Source organism: Meleagris gallopavo, chromosome 12 (genome assembly GCF_905368555.1).
Source record: "Meleagris gallopavo chromosome 12, MGAL_WU_HG_1.1, whole genome shotgun sequence".
NCBI lineage: Eukaryota > Metazoa > Chordata > Aves > Galliformes > Phasianidae > Meleagris > Meleagris gallopavo.
Window position 1 is genome coordinate 9635822 of NC_139415.1, and position 24703 is coordinate 9660524.

Sequence of the window (24703 nt, forward strand, 5' to 3'; positions counted from 1 at the left end):
CAAGCAAACATTTAATGCTCTGGTAATCACAATTAAGCTTGAATCCCTGTAAATAACTAAGTGGTATATTGCAAAATCCTCATGATGAGTAATCTATCCTTCCTGGTAAAGTCAGTGTTAAACATTCCCCTCTGAATCCAAGAGGAGTGGGAACCAGATTTGTCAGTAGAAAAGTCATTAAGAGAAACAAAATAAAAAAAAAAAAAAAAAAAAAAACAGAAACAGAACCTTTGTCACACAACATGGCTACATGTAATTGGAGATTCCGAGATACAATCCACCACTGTTGAAGTCAATGGAAGCTCTGAAGTCAAATTCAGATTTCACAGAACTTAAAAATGTTGTCTTATATGCATGTCTTGAGAGTGGTAACAAACTAGAAAACTGGACGAATGGAGTCAAGCCCATGATGGGAGTAAGTACAGCACATATATTTAGTTCACTAAGAGATTTTATGTTTGTTTGTTTGGGGTTTTGGGGGGAGGTGGTAGGGAATGGGTATTTTAATGCGTATATATATAATTATTTCATCTATTTACTTATTAGCATTTCAGTTGACTGGCCAGCCCAGACACATATTTACATCTGCTAGCATATAAGATGCTTTTTCAGTTCCTGAAAGTAGCCATCAGTGATGGAGGCCAACTGCAGAAGCAGACACTTCATTATATTAATGCAGCAATGCTAGCGTCTGGAGTCTTTCAAAGTCTCTGGGATTATGTTAGTGTTTCTTTTAAAAATTTCTAGAATCTCCCTGCGTCAGCACCAACACAGACCAGCAAGAACAAAAATCAGAAACTGTGTAGTGATTCCATGGGAAAAAAATCAGCACAAAAAGCACAAAATTCGGGAACCCCCTCTGAGAGAAAGGGTGTAACTCATTATCAGTCTAGTCTATTGTGGATTGCAGTAATTATGCAGCTGCAGAAAATGAACTCACTTTAACTTAAAATATTATGTTCATTATGCTTCCATATTTCTAGCAGCTAGTGTTTTTGTGAATACACAGCTTCTGCAAGGAAGAAGGCTGACCCATCCCTGTTCATCTTTAAGAGCAAATAATGTTGGCATGGACACTAGCCTGGAAATTTAATTTGGAATGGAATTTGAATTAACATGCAAAATTAAGCTCTAGAAATGAGGATAATAATGACAGAAATAAAGAACTTTATTTACTAACCTGTCACTGTATTGATTTCACAGTTGGGGGAAAATCATCTGACAAAGAACCTGTTGTTTCTCCTAATTGAGCAGATTATTTATGCATAACCTCACCAATTCAAACCTGACCTACTACTGAACTGAACAGCATTCTTACCAGCTCAATTATCAAGAAATGTATTCTGTAATGGCTTCTAGCTTTGTATGATGTTAAAAATAAAAGACATGTTCACACAGAGTGCAAGCAGAAAATGTAAAAAAGTTATTTCACATACTCTGGTCACAGTGCTCCTAAATCATGTACCTCGTACAAACATACAACATACAAAAATCAGACATTCCCTGCAAAGTAGAAAATGCTGCAAAAAATATTTTTTCTTATCTTTCACTAACCTTGGGTGGAGATCAAAATTTCAACATGCAGACTGAATATTCACAATATATTTATATATGCAAACAATTTCTCTTCATGAGAAGAAGGCAGCATTTTTAGATAATAAAAGAGTGGTGAAGATGGCCCCTCACAGCTCTGGATATTTTCTTGAGTAGAGTTTGACTTGACATCCAAAAGTGTCTGGCATTTCTGCCATCAGTATATGACATACATCAAGAGATAGCTGATATCTGGCTACACAAATGGTAGGAAAAAAACTTCTGACCAAAATATAACTGTTATTTGTGCCCATCATTAATTGTATCTACAGTCATTTCTGGATATGCTCAGAAAGATATGTAGTAATACCGAAAATCTGGCATTTCATCCTTCAAATCCCAACTATTGGCAGCATTTCTTATTAAAATGTTTTCATTGTCACTATTTACATATTTTTAAAAAAAACTAAGCCAAATATAGTACACAGGAAATATCACTGTTTCTCTGTAAATACAGGATTATAACACTATGAATTGGCTTTAGAAATGAGGTTAAAAAATAACAGATTTGGTATAGCATCCTGCTCTACCGTAGTAACCTGTTCTAGCACGACATCAGTAGCTCCCCACTGCAATCAGTTGTTGGGAGTGTTAGGCATCTACTTATTATGATACTTTCTGTTAAACACATAAACAGGTCTCCAGAAATCAGCAGAATTACGTAAACTTCCTTACACACTAGCAATTGCATTCAAGCCTTTCTTAGAGGATAAAATCAAAATGAATAGTTAATAGCTTTTAATGGCTAGACTATAAGTGGAATTTGATTTTTCAGGGTGCATGTAAGATATAAATATGCAAAAATTAACACCATCAGATGCTTCAACGTTCCCCTACCAGGTAAGACCTAACTATAGACCTCTAGGGATTTATTTAACATCAAGTTAATGTGTGACAAAAACTCTGAGAACCTATGTTCTCCACTCAGCAAAGACAATTTCTCCCTCCCTCTTTAACTGTGAAAAGGAAAAGATTATAATTTCCTATTCTAAACGCTGTAGCTTAATTGGGAGGAGAATGCTCTGATCTACTCTCTTCTTGGGTTTAGAGATTTGTCTGGGTGACAAGGGGCAAGTAGGGGAAAAGAGAGGAGAACTGTTTGTAGCCTGCAGACTGGAAATCCCTAAGACTTCCCAAACACACACTTTTGTTATTCATTTCCTAGTTAAGTCAAGAAGAAGAAAACAGAAAAGTGGATCACAGATCCCTTCTCCCCGTCTTCCCTTCCCTCTCATGTACACACAATCTAGTCCTATCAAGTTTAGATTTTGGTTGAGGGACAATTTTGATCAAATGGTTTTATTTTTTGCATTGAAAAGGTGCCCAAAACACCACTGATGTTTTTTGCATGGAATTGCCTTTACTAGAAAATTGACCTATCCCTGGTCGCTAAATTAAACTGTCTCTAATTTAAGTATTTATGTTTTTAAATACTTAATTTGCTAGAATTTTCACATTGAACAAGGGTCAGATGCTTGCTGAAGATTGGCTACTTCACAGAATTGTGACAGTGTAATCTTTCAATGGGGGGGAAATCGAATTTAACTATAATTCAAAGGCTCTTTTATCCTTTGTAATGGTAGCAAGCGGCCTCAGGGTAAATTAGACTCTGGTCAGAGGCTTATAAATATTTACAAATTCTGAATGTGAGCTCTCTCTATTAATTCTATATAGAAAACTCATTTGTTCAACTTGAAAGGCAATTCTATTCCAAAGGATTAAACCTGTTATATTTCTCATGCTCTTCAAGGAACTGGCAAACAGCTGGCAGTAAGAAGTAAGAAAAGAGCAGACAAGAAATATTCCATTAACCTATGTGATAACTTTCCTGTAACCAGGCAGAATTCACTTACTGGGATTATGAATCCCAAAGGAGAACACCAAGTTGATACAGAGCTCTAACAATTTTCTCATCAATTCTGCTTAGTGTGCAGGAGAGCTGTTTCCTACGAAAGTTTAGGACTATTCAAACTTTAGTTTGTCTGAAAGGTCATTCAGTTTTGAAGTATTGCAGCATATTTGCACTCAACTAAATAAAGATTAAAAATAGGACTTATTTTTGCTTGCTTAAGAGCAGATAACATACAGGATAAAATAGCCAATTTTATAGCATTTCTGCCAATTAGCCCTCCGGTATAATTATGCAGTATACAAAGATGGCATTTTGATTTATGTTCACAATGATGTTTTCCATTTTAGATTTTGATCTGTTATAACAGTGTAAGGGAAAAAAATTTATCTAGTACCAAAAAAATCACAGCCTTTTGTTACCAAACTCACAATCCACTCATACACTCACTGAAATTATGAACGTCCAATTTCCTTCAAAGCAATTTAGCCTACAGTAGTCAAATTTTGACACTTTGGAGATCTTTTCTTTAGAAAAAGACCTTCACCTTCCATGCATTAATTACATTATTTTGACAGCATATTTTTAATAAAAGCCTTAATTAAAAAAAATTAAAAGGTCAATTTAAAAAATTCTGAAATGATATATTACAGAAGAAAAGCTCAAAAATCTCCTTACCTGTGCACGTCCTGTGGTCTGGCATGAGTGCAAATCCTTGTTTACAGCTACATTCATAGCTGCCCTCTGAGTTTGTACAGAAGTTCTCACAGCCACCATTCATTATGTTGCATTCATCAATATCTAAAATGGAGAAAATTACAATTAAAACCCACAATATTATTTACTTTAAAGCACATTTCATGGGCATACTTGCGCTAGCTTTCCAGAACAGCAGCAATCCAGCTTCTACACTTGAGATTTGCAGGCTCCTTGAACATTCAAGTGCTTACGAATAGAGGCTGAATGTCAGACAAACCACAGTGGAAAAAATACAAGATTATCTGACTGCATAAACAAACACCTCTGAACTTCTCTTTATGTATAAAAACATCACTGTTGGGTTACCACTGTGTCATGAAGGTAACAGAATTTTTGTAAGGATTATCTATTAGGCAGAATTAAAGCCTGCAGATTTTTACATGCATTTCCATTGCATATTAAAATGTAAGCAAATACAGGAGTGTGTAACAGATTATTTAAGCTAAATGTTATTTACAAAATGTGGCTTTTGGGAAGCAGTTACAGGAAAAGCTTCATATTTGAGATGACTGCAGATCAAAGAAGGAAAAATTCCATTGAGCCACATGATTCTACTTCATGGTGTCTCAAGAATACAGATTTTTAATAAAATATAGAACTCAGGAGTTAACAAAGAATTCTTGCTTCATGATCAAAGCCTGAAGTGTCAGGCCATTTAAAACTGTATTCAAATTTATGCACTGTGATTGATTCACTAGAAAAAATAAGATATAGACAGTTAACTACAGCAGTGTCGTAATTTTACTCCTCTCAGGAAATGGTTAGATCTTTGAATCACAAATAAAAATGTCTTAACTACTAGAAACAATTATTTTTGTTTTATCTTCCCCATTCGTAGACTTTATGGGAAGGTTTTGTCCTTACCAACACAGTATAACTTGTCAGGTGTGGACTGATAGCCAGGGTTGCAAGCACATTGATACTTTCCAATCAGGTTGACGCAATGTCCGTTTCGACACAAATTGGTGCTTAGGTCACATTCATTAATGTCTGTTGCAAAAGAAAAGGACAAACACATTTTTATGTCTGCAGGGAAAGTATACTCAAGCAAGAAAATAAATGCCAGCGCAGCACAATATCAGTATAAAGAGTTGTGCACAATACTGATTTTGTCTCCATGTCTCACCTATACATGCAGAGATATTTGGTGATATGTGATGGCCTGGAGGACAATCACACCGAAAACTTCCCTCTGTGTTGATGCAGGTGCCACCTCGGCAGAGAAGGGGATTGCGCTGACACTCATCGATGTCTGTGAGGAGAAAGGAAGGCAAATCACAGCAGGATCCAGCACTGCCACCACAGCAGCCCAGATAATGCTTCAGCATTGCACTTCTTGTGAGCATACCTCTTTACCCAATCCCTTCCCAAGTACCGACCCTGCTGCCCTCCTAGGTATCCAGTCCACATGCTAACACAAGGCACAGGACTGCTCCATGCACCATATTCACACAACCCCTGCATGCCACTGCCTTGCACTACCATACGCGCTGGGGCAGGTGATTTCTACAGGCGAAGAAACACTCTCCCATCCTGAATGAATCCATCTCTCCCCATAGTCTGCTGCCTCTCACAGCTCCGTCAGCCCAGATTGACTCTGGAACCTTCACTACAGCTAGCTATCTCTTAAATTACAGTGCAGTATAAACAAACAAATAAACAAAATAATTAGATTTTCATCTGCTTTAACCTGACAGGTTGATGTCCCACCCACTGCACTGGGGACTCCTGAGATAATTTTAACCTCCTAAAATCCTGACCCTTGCTCATTTATGCTCTGGCATCCTACAGAGCTAAGGAATTCATGTTTAGAGAAGAAATCAAGTCAAAGTTCAAGTGAGCTTTAATAAGATTCAAAAATAAGAGGGATCTAAATTGAAGCACAATCAGGATTTTAAAATAATCCAAGTGCTTCACAGAAATAAACCTTCCATAGGATACTACTGCACACCTGTGCCTATAAAAAAACATACCCATGCAGTTTTTCATCATCATAAATCCACTTTCATAGCCTTCAAAACATTCACATTCAAAGTCCCCAGGAGTATTGACACAGATGCCTTGGCCACAAAGATCAGGAGAGATGCGGCATTCATCAATATCTGCAACACAAAATAACATCCACAGTATTTTCAAAGTAATCCAATTTTTCCTTTTCCAAATCAAAGCTACAAGTGAGAGATCCATGTAGCTTACCTGTACAGTTCCTCTCTTCAGAATCAAGGGCAAATCCACTGTCACATCTGCATTTAAAACTGCCAATGGTGTTTCTGCATTTTCCATGAGTACAAAGACTGGGGACCATTTTACACTCATTGATATCTGTAAATGAAATGGATTGATATTAGGCATTTCACTGTATAGTGAGCTAGCAAAACGTCCAAAATTTTCCAAGGAGGACAGGTTAGTAAAAATGTGAATTCTGCAGTAAGGAGCCAATCACAATTTACACATGCAGTTTACACCTCCCACAACATAGCAACAATCATTCATATGCAACTATATCATCATCCTCTTTAACAATGGATTTTGGAAGAGCTTTCCAGGAAGGTAAGTATTCTTCGTCTCACAGCATCTGTAAAGTAACAAAGGTGCTAAAGAAGATCTCTGTTCAGTGCAATGCTATTCTGGCACTGCACAGATTTCCTGCTTCTTCTTTAAGCCTTGAAACCTCAGAAAGGGAATGTCTGAGAAAGAGGAGACACAGACTATGCAAGAGCTTGACAACATATTCTCTTTAAAAAGCCACATTTTTACAGTCCTTTTAGCTCCCTGTCTGCACCTTTAATGATAAGGATATGATATTATCACTTATTGTGAAACCAGCACACAAAAGAACAATGTTGACCTCAGAGGTCATTCATTCTTATGATAGTGGTCCCCCCTTTTGGGAAACTTGTAGGACGCACTACATAAATTGATGCTGCTTTCTGTACAGACATTCTGCAATGCAACTGCCAGAGTCACTTTCTGTTATTAAACACTATTTACTCTTCCTTTGCTCTGCAGAACCTAATTGTAGCTCACTGAAGTCAACAATAAGATTTCAGCAGATGGAAGATCAAACCTACAAAGGGAACTTCCAGAAGAACTACTCTATCTGCTGGTTTCTGAGAAAAAATGTGACTATGATGAGTCACAGAAAATATGAGTGTAATTAATAGCACATGTCATATTTCTTCATGTAAAATTAATAACTTAGCAACTATTTATAAAACTAAGACTGAAACTACCAACAGCAATTGTCATTCACATATATTTTCTCATCCTTTAAAATTTCAAAATGTTTAAGTTTTGGTAACTGGCTTTCTTTAAGTATTCACATCCATTTGTGCTTCGTCCAGCTTAATCTCACTGGAAACCCTGGAAAGATGGCTTTCAAAACATGACATCAGGGTGTCACTGTGTGATTCGCACTAATGCTGGAATTTTACCAAGAGCAATCATAACAAACGTAGTCTGTAGTAAATTCAATTCTGCTGATTTGAGCTATCATGCTGGAAACATTTTTCTTTACTACTCATAGTAGCTCCACTAGAAATTATCAAAATTATTCAACCTCCCTTGCTTGCTCCACAGTAGAATTGAAAATACTGCATGTAAGAAAGACTGCTCTTTCCATGTGTCCAAAGCAAACTGTGCAGTTTGTTCCACTTCTTGTAGTATGAGGTGCCAGGTTTTCAAAGCTATTTCGTCAGCCAGAGATGTCTTTAGATGCATCACAGGAGGCAAAGTCATGCATAATTTAACTTTGCTAGCAGACAGAGATTTAGTACTTTGAGGCTGCAATGCCATACGGTTTTTAATGATCTGACACAGACTAAACAATCTCATGTTTTATTCTAGCCCTATTTTTCATGAAACCTAATGGGATTTTAAAGTGTACCTCGGGATAAATGAATTGCCTAGTTATCAACTCCCAAGAATTTACCAAGAGAAGATCAAAAGGAAAAACCAGCAGGATTTAGTAGCAAAGAAGCACAAACACATCACATACCTTTAGAGAAAGGTTTCCCAGTTATCTCTATCTTTGTAGAGAACCCAGACCCTCGGGGACAAAGAGCTTCAAATTCAGGTGATCCCTTCAGAGGGCATTCCTCACATTCAAAGCCCCACGCTGCCCCCACTGAACAGCAGCAAGCGTCCATTCGGTGCCGGCCTGGTATTTGTGCAGTGCATTGCTCATCTTCATGTTGCAGGTAGCAGCTCTCCAAGCGAATGTCTGTTGGGCAATTGAACAATATGTTGAGAGAGAAAGAGAAAATTTAGTTCACTGCTGAGGAATTCCTCTTCCAGAATCCCTTCACTAGACAATTTGCTCCATGTTTTTGAGGATTTAAGCACTGAGTACTGAGACTGCATAGCTCCTAACAGCAAAATATTAACAGTAAACTTGAAAACCAACAACTGAAATAAGTTTAAAGTTTCGTGTAAAATAGTGCTCAATACTAGGAGCATATTTTGGATCAAAAAAATTGTTTTTAAGCATTCCAACTTACTGTAACTATATAAAGCCCTTGAATTGATACAAGCTATACCTCATTCTAAGACAAACATTAGGCATTTACTATTATTAAGGGACAAAAGTGCTTTGGATGGACAGCATACAAAACTCAGATATTCTGTTGCACACCCCATTAAGATACACAAGGTGGCTGGCTCCCCACAAGCCATGGTGCTGGTCTACAGTGGTCCCACCACCGTCGTTCCGACCTTGCCAACTTTGGTGGGGATCATGATGAAGAGCAAAGATCAGCTGTACAGATCTGTCAGATGAATAATTTTGAACCAAATCTATGCCATTAAAATAGTCAGCAGATGGTGATGGACTTTTACTGCTGCAATCTGTTCATATTCCAGTTGAACAGAGTTCATGTTCCCGATCAATTCTACTTGAAAATGACTAGTATCAACAAAAGTAATGTTCCTTATTTGTAAGAAAACAAGCAGCAAAAATCTATTTGCTCACCATATGGATTTGCTTTTCCCTATTAGATCTGTAAACAGAATAAATACCTACCAAGACACGTCCGTCCAGAAGCATCTAAAGTCATTCCACTTGGGCACTGGCAAACAAACGATCCCAGAGTATTGACACACTGCCCATTGGTACAGACTCCAGGAAACACCTCACATTCATTTACATCTATTTCCAATCAAAATGTGATAAAAGTAATCAGTAGCATACTAAACATCCTCAAATCAGAAAAAGAAATGAACGTTCTAATGCTTAAGATAAAATACAAAGCCAGAGAAGTTTATATGACCTAAAAAAACTGCAAATATTTATGATTTCCTATGCAAGTTAGCCAGAATCAACTAATTACAGAAAACAGCTGATGATCATGAATATTACATGTTATTATTTGCTATTCCTACATATATTGAAGTCAAATTCAAAAAAAATTAAAACAGTACCAATTTTTATTTTCACTGGGGTCCATATGTTTAACTCATTTCAGCAAAGAAAGAAAAAGGCAAGTGCATAATGAGAACATGCGTTATTCTGACAAGATTTAGCTATGCTGCATTTTGTAATATTTTTGATATTTTTGCACTCTTACTGTTTCTGCCTCTTCAGGCACACCTCTGAATGTCTGGAAACTACGACACTGTTTGAAATCAAATCCTATGACCACCTACGACTGGTGGGTACTCCCACTAGTGTCCTTTGTGAAAAGCATATGCTTCACAACTGCCTCTATAAAAAAGCCTCCAGGCTTAAATATGACCCAAGATGAAGCATAACAATTTTGAAGACAGACAATAAGAACAAGCAATCAGAAAGAAATGATCGGCCTACAGCTGAACACTCACGTATAGAGAGTAATCAAGAAGTGGGTAGGCTGGATTCACTGATCTTCCAAACGAAACTCCTAGAGTGAACTGTCATTGCAACACTCGAACTGCACGGAACAGTGTGGAAGATACATGTCCAAGTGGACATCGATGGCCTCTGCCCTTTACTAGATATTATAAATAAAAGGCTCATCTTGACTGGAAGGGAGGAAGTGAAGCCAAGGGTCTATTTGAAACCACTGAAACACGGTTCACAGCTTGTGAACAATATTCCAGCTGACAATTCCAGGGCTCACCCATAAACTAGAGGAAGACTGCCAATTTAGTTTGCTTATTTCCTTGCACAAGTTCCATTACTAATTTTACAGGGGCTATGTATGGGAGAACTGAGTATCACCTTTTGGGAACTAAATTTATTCCCTTGTCCTGTATCTCACTTGCCAGTAAATTTCCTAGAGCTCTTCCCTTGTCTTGAAAAATGCTTACATTGGTTGAAGCCCAAATACCACTTCAATATGTTAAAACCAGGGGAAAGTACTCTGAAATATCTGGGGCTATCCAGGTCCCATTGAAATCAGAAAGATGAAAGCATATAATAGATGTAATCCAAAGTGCTAGTAAAGGAAATGCTGAAAACAGTTATGTCTACATCTTGGAAGGATAAATTTTCCATCCCAGCAGTGTTGAAAATGTTCTAAGACTTTCCCTGTGAATAGAGAAAGGTGGGGCCACTTTTTTTTTTTTTTTTTTTTTTTTTTTTTTTTTTTTTTTTCCCTTTTTCTTTCACTTACTCCAAAAAGTGTTGCTGAGGTCAAATAAGTTATGTACAATGGGTCTGCAGCATGGATGTGCCAAGGTATTCAGTCATCATTTGGAAAGCAAAGAACATGTGTGAGGGTGTTCCTCTTTCTTTCTTTCGTTGTTATTGTTTGTTTTATTTTATTTTTCTGTTACAGAGAAGAACAATGTTTCTTTATGGAAGCTACATATGGGAGTAATTTTTTAAAAATATTTTAACTGCAGTGTCATGTCAGATGTTGTCAGTCAGGATGACCCATAGCAGTACAAGACACTCTGAGCTTCTGCATATTATGGAAATATGCAGTCCTTTGTCAGGGATTCAAATCAATTGAGATGAAGATAAAAAATAGGGTGGGACCTTCAATTCTCACAGAATACTATAGAGTCATCAAGCAAAAAGCTACACATTTGAAAAAATGTTCAATCTTTTCTTTAACCAAAGTTTAACTGTGTGCTGATGCCCATTTTTTGTAGGACAATAACTATGCTTTGGAACATGTCTTGTTTAATATAATGTTACATGGAAAAAAAGCTAAGTTTAAGAAAAAAAGCTTTCATTTGAAATGTATTCTTTAAACATGCCTTTTCTATAGCATAGTCATGGTTTTGCATACTGTAACAATAATGCCAAGTTTTAATGCATATATAAAATGCATTATTTGCTTGCATAGGTTACACATTAAATACTATTTGAAGGGAGAGCCATCTCCTTATGCTGGTAGATACTGCATTTTCAAGTGTGTGCTTTGAGATAAGCCGTATGTAAGAATGTTAAACAAACTGAAAACAAATTCATCCCTAACATAACTTTAAGGAAATCAATAGAATCATACGAGGTAAGAATTTGGCTTAGTGTTCCTCGAGGCTAAATTAACCACTTAACTCAAAACACTGGCATTTTTTTCATTCGAGCTCTGATTTATGTCAAGGCAACAATAAATACCTTCACATACTGTTCCTCTTACTCTTGAAAATCCCTTTTGGCATATTCGGTCTGTAAAACAAACAAAATGACCTTTTAGAATTGCATAGTCCAAAACTCACCATTAGCTTCTTGTGCAAGAATGATCATGTGAAAAATTATCTACAGTTTATTGTTGTGAGTGGTCTGAATGCTTAGACAATATCTCAGTATTTTCTGAAATAATAAAGAGGTAAGATGGGTCATACATAAACTATGCATACTGTCAGCCATTATCCTGTTTTGCCTCCAGTGCATCTTAGCTAGCTTACCCCAATATGGTTATATTATTCCTGCTTTGTTCAAATCATTCATTTAATCTGGTCTCAGCACATTACAGACATATTTACCAACGATAGATGAGGATGGATTCTGCTGAGATATCAAAGATGAACTGAAGACTTGAACAAACTAGCAGCTTTCAGCATGTATAAATAATATCTCATGCACATTTCTGCATTCACCTGCTTACCCCTGGGTGCCCAGCTCAACCCACAGTACAGTCTAATTATCAAGTGCATATGCAGATAACACAACTCTGATCAACCATATGATTCTCCAGATCATCAGTATCATCACAGAGTATAATAATAAGGGCTACTCTCTCTTCTCCCTCCATTACCACACCAAAGATCCATTTGTTGCAAACATTTTCTTGAAAGCTCTGGGGAACACACATCAATTGCTACATCATTAACTACTCTAGATCACTGACTATAATAAACAATGCTAAAGTTATGCAGCAAATTACAAGCTGTAGACGTGGTCCTCTCCTTTCAGAATTTAACTTGTAAACTGTTTACTATAAAATCTAGTGTTAGAGCTATTTGCCACCTCTCAATATTTTGACACCTCTTTTATTTATTTTTTTCCCCAGACTGAAAAAGGAATTAGTGCTGCATAATAGAAAAAGTAAAGTTTCTAGTCTGGCATGTGACCAAACTTCTATGACAATACGTGGACCAGCCTCAGAAGAGGAAAAATCCTAGGTTCCTGAGAATATATGTTATATCTTATATAATGACACTTTCATCACAATAAAGCAAACCTAAAGAAGACATAGAACAGCTCCTCAGTCTTCTACAATTTCATGGATTAATTGAGAATAAAAGCTGGGTTTTTTTGTTTGTTTGTTTTATTTTTTTAATGTGGGTATCTGACAGGGATTTGATAGCTAGATGCTTTTAAACAGCTAATCTTCTTAAGCTTATTCCCCTGTGTGGAGTGTTAATTATTCATGCATTCAAGTAAGATGGACAGGCTGTTGTAATGTCACAGTTGTGAGGTACAAGAGCTGCAAATGGAAATTTTAAGAGAACAAATGGAGAGTGTTACCTCGTTCACACTGCGTACATGGGCTACCCCAAGCAGCACCCAGTGTTGAACAGCACTCAGACTTCAGAGTTGCTCCATTGATATTTATCTCACATCTTCCATCTACCATGTTCTGCCAACAGGTACCCTTAACAGTTTCTGTCAGGAAAAAAGAAAAGGTACTGTCAGACAGATAGTTAGAATTATACATGAAAATATTTGAAAATACATCTGAATTTAACCATAAAAAGAATCATTCTTTCATCCTAACTTACCGTATTAGATCTGAATTTATTTTAAAACCTCTTAATTTATCCTTCCCTATGACAGACTACAGCCTATAGTCACCTCAGCAAAGAGCTCTTGTAACTCTTAGTTTATGTTTATTAATCCCAACAGGGAATATCTCAACACCATTCAAGACTTCAGTCATGGTAATTCTCTTATTACTCACATTTAAGGTACACACAGAAGAACAGGGTAGCTATGAATCCCTCCTAGATCTTTCACTTTTTTACCAGGTCCCCCAGTCTGGATCTTCTCATCAAGGAGGGGCAGGAGACAGCAGAGGACCTCCCTGAACTACAGTTCGATAATTTTTTTCTAATTAGGCAATATCTATAAATTATCGTCACTCCAGAAGAGCTGAAGGAAGAACTGAGGAGTCCACCTTGTAATGAGCAAATCACAGCTTTATCCATGGCTCTCTAGAGCTGGTCTTAGCCAAACACAACTTACTTATGCCTCATCTCAAAATAAAACCTGGCCTTTCCAGAGATCAGATCTTAAGGAGAATGTCTACCCCTCTTGCAGGAGGACTTAAATGGGTGAGTATAGTCCTGAAGAAATGCTCTGATCATTCTTACCTATGAGTTACAAAACTTTTTATCTCTTTCAAATCTGACATGAAATCACTCCCATGTGCTAGTCACACTTTGTTTTCATCATTACTACGAGTACATAAACACTTAAACATTGTTTCTGGAACATTTTCCACTAAACGTAACTACAGAAGTTATTCCAAAGTATTTTCTAAACTGAACGTCACCGGACATTTTCAACCAGAAAACAATATTTTTAGAAGAATAAATACCTATGCAGATAGTTCTTGTTGTATCCAGAGTACTTTCAGGAGAACATTCACAAGCAAAAGAGCCTGGTGTGTTTTTGCATACCCCATTAACGCAGGGATTAGACTCGCACTCATCAATATCTGTAAGAGAAGCACACTGCTGTTAGTGCCAGGAAACACTAACAAAAATACACATGGCCTTTATCAGCTGAGGTTGAACTGGTAGAAGCTCTTCTAATAGTAGGGTTCCTCATATTCTGGTTCAGTCATGAAGCTCTTCACAGGAAGCTAATGATGCATATGCCCTAAAGACACTCTAACACATTAGGATATTAAACATCTGAACTCAGCAGCAGCATCTCACTTTTCTGTGATATCCACCTGTTGCCCTGCTTTTGTGGTGATACTATATTGCTTAAGTGATTTGACACACATCCTGTCTATGGATCAAAAAGGATTCAGACAAGGACCTATCTGGCTCTGTCTTATCCACAAAAAGAGAAAAGATTTGTAAAGTCTGGTGACTGCCATATTTCTCTCACTCTTGGCACAATGCAGGCCAATTGATGGTCATCAGTAAGGAGTGCTAGTACAGACCCGACACGGGCTATTCCACAAGTTTACCTAATCTAAAACTTTCACGTTTGAGTATGGTATCTCCTCTTTCCCCTACTTCCCCACATCATTTTCCTTTTTTTTTTTTTTTCCTTCTTTTTTATTTTATGTTCTATATGCAATAATCTCAGAATTCAAAGTATATCTGACACAACACAAGAACAATCCCAATGAATCAAATTAGAATGAAATGAAGTGCTATCCATTACCTTCACATGTTTTTAGGTCAGGAGTGTATACAAATCCTTTGGGACAAGTGCAAGTGAAACTTCCAGGGGTATTTCTGCATTGCCCATTGTCACAAAGCAGCATGTTCAGTGCACATTCATCGATATCTATAATGAAAATTAAGAACTATTAAGATAGAGAACATTCCTAGACTAGAAACTAAAATAAAATTTCCATATTTGTAGCCACATTTCATTAGGTTTTGTGTGTGTGGAGAGAAGAAGGAGACAAAGAGATGAGAGAGAAAGAATATTCATACACGTCTTGCACTGTTTATCACAGACATTAAATAGATTTCAAGATTTTTGAGCAGATAACAGGTTTGGAATTATTTCAAATGGAAATGACTACTCCAAGTCAACTAAAACTATACTGAAGATCCCACTTACTTCACCCTCCTTCTTCATGAAAACTCATTAAAATAACAAAAGCAGTAAGTTATATGAATTCAAACTACACAAATATTACTTACAAAAAACTATCATTTTCTTTTTGCTTTTAAATATGGAATAATGCAATTTTTTTCTCTGTATATTTTTGTAGTGCTTTTTCTCCTGTGCTTTATTATTTAGAAGGCTATTTTGCTTTTACAAGAGTATACCTGATTTCTACATGAATTCATAGTATATGACAGCAATAACACTGTTTAAAATAAAGCTGAGAATCACACTTTCATCTTGCATTCATTATGGAATAGGTCTATGCAGTCTCTAATTCCCTGAGCAATAGCCACCACACTCATGAAAGCAAAGAGGAGATGATTGCTTTGGAAAGATTTGCTTGTCATTCTGGTCTTTATATCACCATTTTTTGCCAAGTCTGCTCTGAATTGTCTTAGATGTTGTGGTTAATAAGGCCAATGTGAATCTACACTTGTTTCAGAGTTGAAAAATTTAAACAGAAATGCCAGTGCTAAATTTCAAGAGCCCTTAGGAAATCTTTGGAAGAGCTGTGATCATCAGAGAGAAGTTCCAAGAAGGTGGCAATGGGCCATGAACGGCAGGTGAAGATCAGGAGAGACCCCAACAGCAGACAGGAACAATTGGCTAAGTCAGGGAGGCCTCAGAAAGTGTTGAGAGAAGTTGGAAAGACTCAGAGGGTCAGCTCAGCAGCTGGGAACAGCAGAAGTACTAGGAAAGGCAGGGAGATTTGCAGAATAAAGCAGACCGTGTGGGAAGCTTCACAGGAGTTCAGAAAAATTGAGAGAGGGCCAGGTAGAACATTATGGAGGAATGGGAAACAGCTGTGATGGAGCATGGATGTGGGCTGCAACAGGGCGGGCTGGGGAGCAGCTGGAAAAGTTACAGATGGAAGGGGAGAAGAGAAGGGATGCCATAAGCTACAGACAGACACTGAAATGGGACATGGATAATCAAAGCCAAAGAAGAAATGGGAAAATGGGATAAATTACATCATGACTTTTATCAAAGATGGATCAATTCAGATTTTTTTAAAATAAGATAGTGGATAGTTCAGACTGGAATAACAAAGGTGACTTAAGCTATTTAGGTTTAAATAGAGAATACAGAACCTAAATAAAATTATCATGAAAGCTGGCGAAAACGGGAAGGAATTTAAGAACTTTAAGGTGGATCCAGATCTGGCTGAAGGAGATATTACAGTAGGGTACATTAAAAAGGAGAGTCATCATAATGGAGAGATGATATTAGGAATGCTTTTCAAGGATCAGTCTTGGGAAAGGTCCTATAAAAATTTTTTTGAATGTAGAAATGAAAAATGAATGGGACCAAAAACAACAACCAACAATAAACTGGAAATTATTGCCAACACAGAGAATCACACAATTCTTTAATCATATAATTCAATTAAGCTTGACAACATGAATGAGAAATAAAAAGCAATCGCCAAAGTCTGAAAGCTTAGTTAGAAGACAACATTAACATGCTATAAACCAGGACTCATCCGTTGAAGGCAACTGAGAATAGAGTGTTCTGAGTGTAACTCCTAGTTAGAAGTTGACTTTGATTCCTGAGTACAACACATGTTTGAGAAAAGACTCATTCACTCATAGAATCAGTCCAGATAGGATTTTCCTGGGATCAACAGAATACACTGCTTGGATGTCATCAGAAGACTATTAATGGTTGGGATAGTTCTGTGCCAGAGAAGGCTGTGTCCTTTGCTTTTATGACAAGACTGAAAGCATGGATTTGGACAGTTTAGGCAACAGAGTTGAGAAAGGTTATGATGATTCTTTATAAACACTTCAGGGATAAGTGCTGATGGTGCTAAGTCAAAGGATAATATTAGTTCAACATCAAGTGGTCATAAAACAGTTGCAAATTTTAAAAGTAAGCTAGAAGAAACTTCTTATCAGTTGTACAAAGAAAATTTGGAACAATGCAGTAATGCAGGAGTGGAAGAAAGGAATCTAGAGGGCTTAAAGTAAAGTGCTTTTGATGGTAATGTGAAGTGGAACAAGAGAACTGCTGCTCCTGGAAGGACCTACCATGCTGGTGATCTTAGATTTTTCTAATAGTACACTGTAATTGCAAGATCTTTTCATGGAGCATCTGTGAACTGATCTAAACTGTCAGTGATTTGAACTATCAGTAGTGATGGTCACTTGTATCCTTACATTGAAGGACTTCACAAGCACTGCAAAGCACCAAAATTAAACAACAACAACAAAAAAATAGCAAAATCATCCAGAAGAGCAGCTATTGGATCTGATGAAATACTGAAGGAAAAGGAGAAGGAGGATAAACACACATATCAAACTTCACAACACAAAAGTGGGACGTTTCATACCAATGCAATTTTTCCCAGTTGAATCCACTTCATACCCAGGGTTACAAATACATTTGTACGTTCCATGCAGATTCTCACACCTTCCATTGGGACAGAGATCAGGATCCAGTAAGCACTCATTAATGTCTACATAAATGTTAAAAAATAAAAATAAATAAGGAAAACAACAACAACAAAAAATCCCACTGTCAATTGTTCAGAACTGTGCAGACTCTCCCTTCTAATTCTCCAGACTAGAATAAGATACATTTTTAATATCACTTGTCTGTTACAAATTTTTTAATCATGTATTTCTGATTAGCAAATTCATGCCTAAATATACACACTCAAGCCAAAAAAAAAAAAAAAAAAAAAAAGGATCCCCTTCACTCTGATTTAAGACCGTCTCTAGCCCAAAAACATTTAAAAGAACATGCATCATAGATATGAACCAGGATAACAAACATCCCTCCTTTCTCAATGTTTTTCCTTCTCTACTGGCAGTAAATCTACTAGTGAGCATTGACTAACTTAAGGTTTGCGATTTTTATGGTGCAACCACAAAGCTTTTGCAGTAATCACTTGCTCCTGCTTTGTAATAATTAACCAAGCACTGCGGCCTGGCCTCTGTGACTAAGATGAAAATAAGTAAGGAAGCTCAGTGTTCAGCATGATTTTATTCTTCAGGATCATTTCAGTTGAAAAATGCAAATATGACTTATGTGATTTCTAAGTCATATAGGTAATAAAACTGCCCAAAGATTTGACACTATTTTATAACAGCTATCATATACATTCAATGGCATAAAATAGGCCACACTGATGAAATGGCATGTTCCACTTATTTCATTCTAAATTCATCTATTCTACTTTGTTACAAACATTCACCTAGATAAGCTTTCCTACCTCTCTTTCCAGCCATCATCTCCTCCAGCATATTTAACAAATGAAGAATATCCAGGTTCATACTTTCAGTTAGAACGGGAATAGTTTGAATTACATAAGATGATCTTACCATTTCCTCCTGCATTCATACCGGATCCACTACTGCATAGAGCCTGATATTCAGCTGGAAAAAAACAAAAACAAAACCAAAAAACTTACTAGAATACTTTTCCTAACTCACTGCTTTCACTTTCATCATCTACAACACACCAATTAATTATTCCAATATTAATATTTAATGCCGTTCGGTAATTCTAAAAAAAAAATAATAAATGTTCTCACAATATTCTGAACCTGTGAAACATTTTAGCAGACTCAGGATCTGCACCTCCTGATGAGGATGGATAAGTAAATGGAATAATTCTTCTGTCAAACAAAATCAAGTGATGCAAAGATGTTTTGTGTTGTACAGCTTAGAACAGGACTTTGTAAGAGAAAGGACCTAACGCTGGGCAAACCTCCTATGACAAGATTGAGCTCAAAGGAATTCATCATCCATATAAATGCATACCGCTTCCCTCCTACCCCCCTTCTGCTTGAATCCCTGTCACTGAATGTGAAAGCACACCTACTCTGGACATCCATTAACAAGATGATTAGTTTAGAATGGAACAAATTTTTGCAGAGTTTCTGAGGAGCAGAGGGACAATGCCTTCCTTTGAGGGATTCTTTTCAATCCCTCTGATGTAATGTTTCTTTGCAAGAAAGTTTCTCCTTTACTCCTCCACTCAAAGCCCAAAGAAAGGTTACACTTTTAGAGAGGTGTTTTTTTGTTATTGTTTTAAATCAAAAACACAATTGAGAGGGCGGACAAAAAATGAAAAATAGCTTCCACTTGTGTAAGTGTTCTGCTAAAGTAATTCAGATATAAAAGAGAAGTCAGTGATACAGAGTCCAACATTTACAAAAGATTTCAACTCTACTGCATAGTATGAAGGGCCCACCAACAGTAGCAGAGGCTGCTGGAAAGGCTCCTTGCTGTGGTAAAATTCCCATGTTGTTACGCTATTCTAAATAACGTGGAGCATTACAACATGGTGGCCAATAAACTCTTGCTGAAGAGTTCACATAAGCTCAACAGCCTGATCTATTCCAGTTGCCCTTCTCTCTCTAATGCTTTACACAAAGCCACCAATTAAAACTGAGATTCAAAAAATGAACATGAAATATTTTTGTCTACAAAGCAGATACCAAGTCAGCGTGAGATGTTTTTGAGCTACATATTGAATGGCATATTTTGTTGTAACAACAAATTTGCTGAGTGAAAAGAACAACCTGACAAAGTTGTGCTTCAAATTAGCTCCCTTGCAGTCACCTCCACAAAACCAGGGTCTCTTTATTTACTGGCTTTAGGACAAGGATTGTGTCAGTATAGTCTTCTTGGAAGGCATGCTTTCCTAAAAGCAGATTCTACCCATGAGAATGATTAGGATTCCTCTCTTGCCAAAAATGCAGTTATGTTGCAGACAACATCGCTTGGTGGGGATTTTGGTGAGAGACTCAAATATTCTCAACTGTCTTAACCAGGCTTTTATTTTTGCACTGACTATCCAAAGTATATATATACAATTTAGAACACTTGGATGATGTATAACTCAGATAGCAAATATCTGACTTGCATGTGTACAAAAGTATTTGAATATATGAATTGCTCAAGACATTGACATGAATAATTTGAGATTGAAATTACACTTTCAGTAATTTATATCTATCATACTAGAGGTTGTTCTGTAGCAATCTATTTTCATGCATGTAATGACTCTGGAACAGATACGGGCATTTACTGTTGCCCCCCAAAAATCTCTTATACTATTCCAACATGCAAAATAGCAGATTGCTCAAAATGTATAATGTGTTGTATGACAACTTAATCCTCCAGATTTAAGATTCAACGTTAATACATAGCTGTATTTTAACTTCCTAAAAATAGCTTAGCAACATCTTCAATTAGAACATGTACCAGTAGTTATGCTGTACCTGAATTTTGTGCTGGACAGGGCTGACAAGGCTCCCCAAAGGCATAGTCAGTGCTGGCACAGCAGCACTCTGATTTTGTAACTGCACCAGTTAATGGTCTCACACATTGTCCTCTCTTGTAGCCACCATAGCACGTGCTTCGCATATGAGTATCTGAAAAACGAAATCCCTCTTAATCCTATTATAACCAACTATAATGCCATAAATCACAAGTTTTAAATCTAGCTCTGGTGTCATAAACACTGTGAAACAGCTGTCAAAACAAATCATTTTTTGCCATTTCTCTATGCTTTTCACCCACCTATACATTTGCTATACTTGGGACAGGAAATTCTTCTTCCTCAAGCTTCACTGAGTTCAGTCAGACAAACTAGTTACTACATTTAAGGACTTAATCTGCATTAGTGAACTACAGAAACTGTCACTGTGGGCTTTAATATGCAGCAAATCTCTTATGTGTAATGAATTAACATTCATTATTATTAACTCTTTTATTGACCCTATAATACACTTTAAATTCATTTTTCCTTTGCATTTAAAATAAAAATTGCTCTTCTGCCCATAGCAACTCTGTCAACTGAGATAAATTAACTACATATCTAAGCAAAAATTAGTGAAAAATCCCTATTTTCAAGGCTTCTGAATGTTAACTGAAATTTCCTTAATGACAGCAATTGTGGTACACTACATAGGCATGTTAGAATTTTAAAATCAAAAACCTCAAACCTCCTTTATTTATAGAGAAAAAGAGGGAAGTGAAAAATATGATATGGCCCACTTTAAAGAGTTGAAAGACTAATTAAATCTTTAGTGAAAAAAAAAAGAATTTTAGGTTGACAGAAATGGGGCAGTTTCTCACCTGCTCACTCACTCTCAACAGCACTATGCTATATAGTCTACATGATTTCGTAATTTGGCCCACACATTTTTTCCCTTTAAACACAAATGGAAAGAAAAAATAGCAAAATAGGTCACCAAAGTAAATATCCCAGAGCTATTAATATCTACTAATGTAGTAATTCACTACCCTAACAGGCATCAATCCATTAAAAAAAACAAAAAAGGTGAATTCTACATTCAAACTCTAATTTGTCCATCAGTTTAGCATTAATACCTCAGCACTGTTAGTGACTTGCTCACATTGAGTTTATCTTACCAACACACACACGTCCATCGAGGCCTACTGCAAGGCCAGGGAAGCATTCACATCTGAAAGAGCCATCAGTGTTCACACAGCGTCCGTTCATGCATATTCCAGCTGTCTCACACTCATCGATGTCTGTTGGAGAACAGAATGAGCGTTATTAAATTAAATTACATAGTGTTCAATGCCTGGCTGAAACTTGCGTTTGTGCAACTTATTTTCAGCTGAAACTTGCATTCACCGCTTACTTTCAGTGCATTCTATAGAAAAATATCACATGAAAATGGAAACTAGTTCTGATAAAGATTGTATCAAGAATGATTAAACAATTCTGTGAAAAGGAAGAGAAAAATGCAAAATTCAGGAAAAATATGAAAAAAAAAACCCCACACAAATAAAGCAGCCAACAAGTTGACTCTCCTAGCATTTTCCTGCAGCTCAAATGTCTACATTTTCCCTAAATGTTCTCAGGAGGTACATATTCCAAAATAAGGGTCATTCAGGCAAAAACAGTATAGGAGGAACGAGGAAACCATGACTGCTAAGACAAAGGACTTCTGTATTGTGTAACAGGGTATTCCCTGTCTATGTTCACAGTTCTTTTGCATTGTTAAAAATCAGTCTAGATTGCAAACTGAATATTTCACCCTCTCGTCCTGTTCTGCTCCATGGGGTGCCTTCACAGGGACACCAAAGAATTTCCATTCCTATTGCCTCAGATTCAGTTTTTGGAAGAATATCTGATTGTTCATAGTTGGATTGTACACAGTATCTTGCTGGATATCTGCATGATAATTGTTTTTTTCCTATCAGATGTTCATTACAGGCCATATTATAAGCTTTTAACAGACAAGCTACACTCCAGTCTTGAAAGGAATTTCTTAATGATTTGCACACTGAGACATTGCTGAGCACAAGCTACCATCTTAGTACATTAAACAATAAGATTCTTAGCAATGAAATACAAGAATAAAGCCTCATAATATCATCAGACTTTCACAAAGAGATGTCAAATTAGTAAAAAGAGATAAAATTATAGGATGCCTATCCTGTTAATAGCAAGATTCCCTAGTCACAGATTATGCCATTATTTTATAAGTGATTAAGAAGTGTTTAAAATACTGTTTGGAAGTAGGTATAACCTTTATAAAATAATCACTTCATAACAACTCTCCTTAATATATACAAAAGACAGCATGTGTGTGACAATTTCCTTTTTTCTGACCTTAAAAGGGCAAATTGAGAGTGAAACACCTCTATGTTTTACTTAGTTTGTGTTGTTTGGCATAAAACATGGTTTGTATGATCCAAGATTCCTTTTTCAAACTGCATTTTAAAATAGAATTATATTTAAGTACATGGACTCAATTAATTTCAACTTCACCCTGAAGTGTTTTGTCCTGCTTCAGACAAATCTTAAATGTTTTTTCCCCTCTTTAAATTTAGTTCTTACTCAATGTAAGTAAAAACTGAGTCAGGACATCAAAATGTGTCCACGTTATTTAAAGTTATTGACAGTTTTTGCTTAAAAACAATGAATTCCTTGGACAGATACATACACTCAAAAAAAAAAAAAAAAAAAAAAAAAAAACCAACCAAACGCTTTCCTTTTTGAAGGTTACTTACAGAAACAGAAAGGCAAAGTTAACAGTTTTTTGCTTTTTTCTCTATTGAATTTAAGAAAAAAGATTTTGTAAGCTAATGAGGGATGAAATGTGCAATCCATTTTGCTGTGCAGTGATTTACAGATGTGCTGAAAATACTGTCATGAGTGTTTTAAGGAAGGTACACTTGGTCATTCGGTATTGCAGAGGTAGCTGAAATCCTGACTCTAGTGAAAAAGAGCAAAATCCCTTTGCTTTTACCAGGCTGGGATTCCACCCAGTAAATCAACTGCACATGCAGGCATAAAGTCTAAATGCCTAACCCTGACATGGCTTAGTGGTAGAAGTTGCCATTCTGAAAACTTCAGGAACACTTTTCTGAATTTTGTCAGAATATCTCAACCTGGCTCTGGAAAACCACCTATTAGATTCATTCTCCATGTCCAACTAGTTTCAGCCTTTTCTGCTTAGCTTGCTCAGCAGTGCCAGCTGGGTACTTTAAGTCCTCTAATTTTAACCCGGAAAAATTTACTCAGACTACTAAACTGCCACTTCCAGTTGCCTTGCAAGAGCTTTTATAATGCTTTAAAACTCTGCCTGTTTGATGTAAGTACTTCTAAAAAATTGTCCGCAAATCATCAGTGAAAAAGTTTAATATGTCTTGTATTACAAGGAATACACAAGACTATGGTGTAACATTATTTTTTGGCATGTTACTTCATAAAGTCTGAACGGAATTTTTACCAGACAGCCAAGTATATGCCCTGTACTTACAATAAAATTCCAATTTTATGGAACTAAGTGTCAATTACAGTATTCCTAACTTTGGGTTAGAAATTCTTCTTAAGATTTCAAAATTCAGCTTACAGTGCATCAAATGAGATGTTTGTAGGAATGATATGTTTCATGCTGCAATTCTCATACTCTTTTGTTAATCCTCTAAAGAGCTCAGCAAAAACAGTGCTCAATTCCATATTGAAATTGCTCAGGCAGGTAGCCAATTTGCTGCAGAAATGTCTGTTTGTACATACACACATCCCCAACTTGTATGAGCATCAACTGCACATTAAAGGTTGTGTAAGATCTTAATGCATTTAGTGCACAAATAATTCAGGATATACAGGAGGAAAGATGAGCCTTTCAGGGGCTAAATGTTCTATAGGACAGAAGTTATTTACTCTGCACATGCTATATACAAAGAGGACTCAATAACAAACACTAAAACGTACAGAAGAAGTCACTGAAAATCGATTTTAAACTTTCATTCAGGTGACGAGAGACATTTACCAGA

The 24703-nt window shown here is 36.6% G+C and overlaps 1 protein-coding gene across 1 annotated transcript in view; it reads right to left on the reverse strand.

The window, feature by feature from the left end:
- The window catches only part of FBN1 (fibrillin 1), a 147478-nt gene that overhangs the window by 47879 nt on the left and 74896 nt on the right, over positions 1-24703 (reverse strand). Inside the window, exons 16-30 of the mRNA XM_085233531.1 lie at positions 21821-21943; positions 20665-20817; positions 18758-18811; positions 17764-17889; positions 14973-15098; positions 14170-14289; positions 13098-13235; positions 11745-11795; positions 9222-9347; positions 8199-8423; positions 6398-6523; positions 6175-6303; positions 5328-5453; positions 5066-5191; positions 4121-4243 (exon numbers count right to left, since the gene is read on the reverse strand). Of these exons, the coding sequence (XP_085089657.1) occupies positions 4121-4243; positions 5066-5191; positions 5328-5453; positions 6175-6303; positions 6398-6523; positions 8199-8423; positions 9222-9347; positions 11745-11795; positions 13098-13235; positions 14170-14289; positions 14973-15098; positions 17764-17889; positions 18758-18811; positions 20665-20817; positions 21821-21943 (1872 nt within the window). The remainder of the gene's footprint in view (positions 1-4120; positions 4244-5065; positions 5192-5327; positions 5454-6174; positions 6304-6397; positions 6524-8198; positions 8424-9221; positions 9348-11744; positions 11796-13097; positions 13236-14169; positions 14290-14972; positions 15099-17763; positions 17890-18757; positions 18812-20664; positions 20818-21820; positions 21944-24703) is intronic.